At 47.3% G+C, this 6,125-nt stretch overlaps 1 protein-coding gene across 1 annotated transcript; it reads right to left on the bottom strand.

The window, feature by feature from the left end:
* Window positions 1-292: 292 nt before the first annotated feature.
* Window positions 293-5,687, bottom strand: LOC147666206 (digestive cysteine proteinase 1-like). Its single transcript, XM_086949212.1, has 2 exons — window positions 5,469-5,687; window positions 293-1,329 (listed from the first exon to the last, which is right to left on the bottom strand). The coding sequence occupies exons 1-2, from the start codon at window positions 5,626-5,628 to the stop codon at window positions 1,142-1,144; spliced, it is 348 nt and encodes a 115-aa protein (XP_086805338.1). The 5' UTR covers window positions 5,629-5,687; the 3' UTR covers window positions 293-1,141.
* Between the last annotated feature and the right edge of the window lie 438 nt (window positions 5,688-6,125).

The following is a 6,125-nucleotide window of genomic DNA, read 5'->3' as shown; positions in this document are numbered from 1 at the left end:
AAGGAGGAACTTCAATCAGTTGGAGCAAAGAAAGAACAGTTCAGCAGAAATCCTCCCTGCTTCAGGTTATGACATTCACAGCTGCAGAGCAAATGCTACCGGTGCCACCCCCTTCCCACATCCAAAATTAGGTCCGACTTGCAAAATTTGCCAGACCACAAATAAACTACTGATCGGGCATGTGCTAGGTCAGGAGAACCAGCACCCGCTGTGAAAGGAGAAATGCTGAGCAATTGGGGCAGCGGTTGATAATGCATTCCAAAGAGTTATAGGATTAAATACACAGACCCGCTTCTGCTCAATCAAGGGGTGCTTTATTAAATGTCAAAGACAAATCCTTGAACAAACAGACCTGTTGTGCACCACACTGCCCCTCGGTTGGCCATCCAGGTTACTTGCAACGCAGGTTTATGAATACTCACAAACTGGATAAAGAAGCAGCGTAGGTATTGCCTGCATCTCTGAAGGCCAGTGGACCAATTCAATAAATGGCACTATTGGTGACACTTGTAGTTGCTAGACAAGAGCTTGCCCAATGTCTGTTTTATTGTAGGAGATCAATTTGTGTATACAAGGAAATAACACGCAGCTTGTGTTAGAGCCTGGTTGTGACACTTGGCATAAAATGCATCATTGTGTACAACTTCACAATTGCCCAGAAAATGCACCTCCAACCAGGGACCTACCAAACTATGCTCCTTTCCAAAGTGCAAGTGGGAGGGGGGCAGGGACTACACTCAGCACAATAAGAACCAGTCGCAGTTGATTTAAGCCTATGCTTGCAAGGGGAACGTCTTAGTCAAGCGCCGATTCAACTGTGCTACCAAGAAATCCAATTTTCTTCAGCGGCTGGTCCACAAAAACTGAAGTATAAAATGCCACCTGCATTAACTTCTCTGCGTTGGTTTTTTAAGCAGAAGTGGGAAATTCCATGGGTCTTCAGTGCAGTCGAAATAGGTGGTCAAATTCAAAGTAATCATAAAAGTTGCTCACACCACAGTCTACCAAGTATTGTCACATACTTATTTGAGTGATTCACAACTCAATCCAAAGATTCACCCCCTACTTCCTAGATTGGAAAGTTGTGGGAGGCTCCGGCCTCAAGCCTTGCACTTCATCCGTCACCCAGGGACCCTGGAGATCAGTCAAGCGTGGGGTAGGTGGCATCAGTGGCCACACCACAGTTGTTGTCCTTCATGGACATTAGGACGTAGCCATCGTTGCCCCAGTAGGTGGACCAAGAGTTCTTCACTAGCCAGTAAGGATCTCCGTTCAGCACACCATATCCAACAGCAAGTACCGCATGGTCCAGGTTTTCAGTCTTGTTACCTACAGGTAAAAGCAGACCATTCAAACATCTGACTGCAAGAATACAATCAAACTTACAGAACCGAAGTTGATAAAGTATAAGTATAAGTATAAACCATTTTGTAACGCGCTCTGTTACTGGGGAGTATCCTGGCGCGGGGAGGGAAAAAAGTAAGGCGGATAGCAGAACACCGAGGGACCATCCTAGAAAGCACTCTTGAATAAGTGGGTTTTCAGATGTTTTTTTAATACAGCCACTGTAGGCGTAGAGCGCAGGTGGAGAGGCAGTGCATTCCAGGCCCGAGCCACAACCACAGATAGCGACTGACCACCAAGTCTAGCACGTTTAAAACGGGGAAGGGACAGTTTAAACAGAGTGGAAGATCTCAGGGTGCGTGCAGGGGCATAGCTGGTAAATCTCTTTCTCAGGTACAAGGGGCCTTGGTCATGAGTTGCGCGAAACGCCAGCACCAAAGATTTGAACAAAATGCGTTGTGCAACAGGAAGCCAGTGGAGCGAGCGCAACTCAGCGCGGACGCTCTTCCATCTGGGGATGTTAAATAGTAGACGTACTGCCGCATTCTGAATAATTTGCAGGCGTTTCACCAGATATGCCGGAATGCCACTGAACAGTGCGTTCGCGTAGTCGAGACGGGCCAATATGAGCGCCCTGGCAACCGACTCCCTGGCCTCCCTAGGGAGCAAGGGGAAGAATTTACGGAGCATTCTCAGAGTGGCAAAACAAGTGCCTGTAAGCTTTTTAATATGATACTCGAATCTGAGATCCTCCGTAAACCAAATGCCCAGATTTTTGGCTGGTCTCCCCATCTCTTTTGGGCTAGGAATGTTAGAAGGCCAAAGTGTGCTCATAAATGAGGGGGGAAAGGAACCATAAAAGAGCACTTCAGATTTGTCCTCATTGCACTTCAACTGGGCCTGTGTTAACCAGCGAAATACAGAGGACAAACACAGATGAACTGTAGACGTGTCCAGATTGTCGTCTGGCCAGGTAAACAGCAGTTGGGTATCATCTGCATACCCTATGATCTTAGCCCCAAACTGTTCCGCTAGATAGACCAGGGGGGTAATATACACATTGAACAGTAAGGGGCTAAGAGTGGACCCCTGCGGGACCCCTGTAAGCAGAGGCTTGGGCTCAGAGGCATGGGGGGGCATCCAGACCTGCTGGGTCCTATCAGATAAAAAAGAGGACAGCCATTCCAACACAACTCCCCCAATGCCAATGGCAGACAGCCGACCGAGGAGAAGCTCGTAGGGGACGGTATCGAAAGCGGCAGAGAGGTCCAATAAAATTAGGACCGCTCTGCCACCTCCGTCTAAACATTCCCGAATTGCCTCGGTCATCTCCACCAGGGCCGTCTCGGTGCTATACGCAGCCCTGAAGCCCGATTGAGCAGGGTGGAGGGCGTTAGATGTTTCAACATAGCTCTCCACTTGTTGAAGAACCACCTTCTCACAGATTTTCGTGAGTGCTGGTAAAAGGGAAATGGGTCGGTAATTCCCAGGAACCGACACATCCAGACCTGGTTTTTTCAGAAGCGGCAGAAGTTTGGCTTGTTTCCAAACTTGGGGAACCACGCCTACAGCCAGGGAGAGATTCACTATCTGCGTGATCTCACTGCAGACTGTTACCGCCACCTCCGAAAGCACCCGGGCTGGGCACGGGTCGGCTGGAGAGCCAGATTTCAGAGACTGGAGGAGATGGAGAACATCACCCTCCGCAATTTGTGCGAAGGTTGTGAATTGTTGTCCAGAGGATGAGAGAGAGGAAGGACAGAGGCCAGCTGCAGAGCAGTCGGCAGGGAGAGCCGCTAAAAGGCCCTGCTGAATCCTCGCTATTTTGGTAATAAAAAAAGTGGTCAACTCCTCGCACCATTGTGCAGAGGACGGGAGGGACACAGCTTTCGCGACAGGGGACACAAAGCTTTTAACAATGGCAAAGATCTCTCTGCCATTGTTATCGGCTTTGTTAATGCGCCCTGCATAGTAGTTCCCCTTAGCTACCTTAATGGCTGCATAGTAGTCTTTTTGGGCGAGCCGTAGGGCGGATTTAGCCTCAGAGCTGTAAACACACCTCCACGTTCGTTCTAATTTTTTGCACCCCAGTTTCATCTCCCTCAATTCAGGGGAGAACCAGGGTTGGGAGGGAGAGCGTCTAGCTCTGGTCAGCATGGTTCGCTTAGTAGAGGCCGTCGCCGCCTGTCGTACCCACTCATTAAACTCGCAGACCGCCTCGTCCAGACACATCTTAGATTGTGGGCGCGTTTTGGACAGAGCCTGTCTAAACGCGGGTAGGTTAATTTTTTGAGAATGGCATGTAGAGGGTGGGGGACTGGACTCTGCCATCTCCCAACTAAACCTAACCAAATCGTGGTCAGACCAAGTTGTTTTTTCAACAATCACAGACTGAATGGGGAAATTCGCACACACCAGGTCAAGTAAATGACCACCCGCATGCGTCGGACCAGTGACCCATTGTTCGAGCTGGGCAAGCTCAAGAATTTCCCCAAGCCTGCGGGCTTCAGGGGAATCAGGAACATCCATGTGAATATTTAGGTCGCCGACCAGAAGAAACTTAGGAAATCATAAGGCCCGCGGCACTATATATTCTTCAAGGGAGTCCCACTCCCTTTAAATATGGTGCATGAACTAGAAACAATCTGGACTTAAATTGCCAACATGTTTATTAGTACTCCAACCATCAGGCGAACGCCAAACCACAAGTCAAAAACCCACCCTCCTTACTTTATTCCAAGGGTCAACGTAAACCCCCTCCCCCCCAAAAAAAAACACCACCTCTGAATACAAGGAACCTTATGACATGATACATTTATTTGTTTTCAGTAGAACTGAGCAGAGTTCCCTTCAGATGCTCTGGAAGGAGGTGCATGTTACAGTTTTCACAACCCACTGCACCTTAGAATAGGGCGAGGACTGTACAGCAATTAAACTTACTTGGATGACGGCTCCCTTAAACTTGCTCAATCCCAGTCCCTCCCCTAGCATACTGGATTAGGAGCGCCACCATGCTTGATGACAGGGGTGTGCAAGGCAGTCATGGTTGATCTTTCAGAGAACCCAGTGTCAGCGAGTGGTCCTAAGTTTACTAGGGATACCTGGCCAACCCATTAGGATATAAAAGCCTTTGCCTATCGCACTAGCGTTTGGTCACCATCAACAAGTAGAACTAGGTTGAAGATACCAAAGTAACAATCACAACAGCAGAACTTCTTGTTCAATCTACCTACAAAGTAAAGTACCATAAGGCCTACGCACGATAGAGGGTGGCACCCTATTAAACTTTCCAGTCAGAAAACACATTTGTTTCACCTCTTGGCAATTACGAAATAGACTGCGTCTGAGCAGGCAGCTCTTCCAGGAGTTACCTGCAATTTTACAGCTCATCTGATTAGGACCATAATTATCAATTTCCAAAAGCCCAACATTCAGCCTTGTAACTGGCATCAGTTCAAATGACTTGTTTGGCACAGAAAGCCCCAATATACAAGCAATTTGAGCTCTGTACCACATCTATAACATGAGATTTACAGTGGTAAAAAAGAAACACACAAGATAGCCCTTCCTACACATTGACCGAATAGGGACCTGACAAATGCTGCTCAGTCCATAGTCCGAAAAGATTCACCCTCTTCGCTTGGAGCATCTGAAGTGTCTACGGACTGGTCCACGGATTTATCAGATATCCGATGCATCATCTGAACCTTCGTATATGGGTGCAAGCACATAAACAAGGAGCTTCACACAAGACTTCAGTGAGTGTCAAGATTTTGGCAGCGTTTGCATGTGGCGATGAGTAAGGTAGCATGAAGGAAAAATAAAATGGATAGTCTGTTGAGGGTGAGAAGCAGAGCGAATTGGTAGTCTGCCTGTACACCGTCATTAGTAGACTTGTAGCATGCTCACTATAGGCCATTCTTCTGCAATGGACCATCTCCAACATCGGGCCAGAACAAAAAACATAATACAAAATAAAAAAAAGTTGAATTGAAGCGAAACTTAACTTTCGTCAGGTTCTGGCCTGTTGTGCCACTTGCACATATCCAAGGAGGCACCACCAAGGCAGATTTTGGGTACTTCAACTGTACCAACTTGCACTTAAAATGAAATCTGCAACTTACCACACTCTGGTTCATAGTATACGCCATTGGCATAGAAGGAGAACGACTTGTGCGCCGCATCAATGCTAACAGCCACTGGACCCCTCTTAAAAATGGCAGTCTTCAAGGCAGTGACGTTGCCAGATGTAACATTGATGTAGCCGGTGATGTTGGCAGTCATCTCAGATTGGTTATAATGACAGAATCCATTCTGAGGAGAAGCAAAGTAGGCTTAACCAACAAAACGATTAGGTCTCCAGTTCTCAACAAAACCACCACATCCATGCACTCAGCCTCCCTTGATAAGCATTTATTAATTAGACGTGTAGTCTGGGTGCTGCATAACAAACTAACAAACCAACTCCTGAGCTTTTGCAGGGCTCGTGATGTTGGCATCCACTCAAAGGGTGGCAGAACGTTTATATGCAAATAAAAAATGCAGAGAAGGATGCCTCCACCCGGAAGATACCAAGCCCAATTAGAATCAGGTTCGTCAACTGGTTTAAACCCACATGCGAATTCAGAATGAAGCTAATGTGCTACATTCTGCTGGGAGCCAATCTGCATTCTTCAGTTTGTATTTTAGCTGTAATTGGGAGCATGTGTCGTCTCTAAACCAACAAACTGTGAGAACTGTGTGTGAAGCGAGCAACATTGAACCACATCGACCATGATGCA

Source organism: Lissotriton vulgaris, unplaced genomic scaffold, assembly GCF_964263255.1.
Source record: "Lissotriton vulgaris unplaced genomic scaffold, aLisVul1.2 SCAFFOLD_2860, whole genome shotgun sequence".
NCBI lineage: Eukaryota > Metazoa > Chordata > Amphibia > Caudata > Salamandridae > Lissotriton > Lissotriton vulgaris.
This window is presented reverse-complemented; position numbering and strand designations above follow the sequence as displayed.

Bases quoted from the DNA above. Each gene is read 5' to 3' on its own strand.
- LOC147666206 (XM_086949212.1), bottom strand. From the start codon at position 5,628: ATGACTGCCAACATCACCGGCTACATCAATGTTACATCTGGCAACGTC. The intron at 1,330-5,468 runs GTAAGTTGCAGA...TTTTACCTGTAG, and splicing joins ATACTATGAACCAGAGTGTG to GTAACAAGACTGAAAACCTG.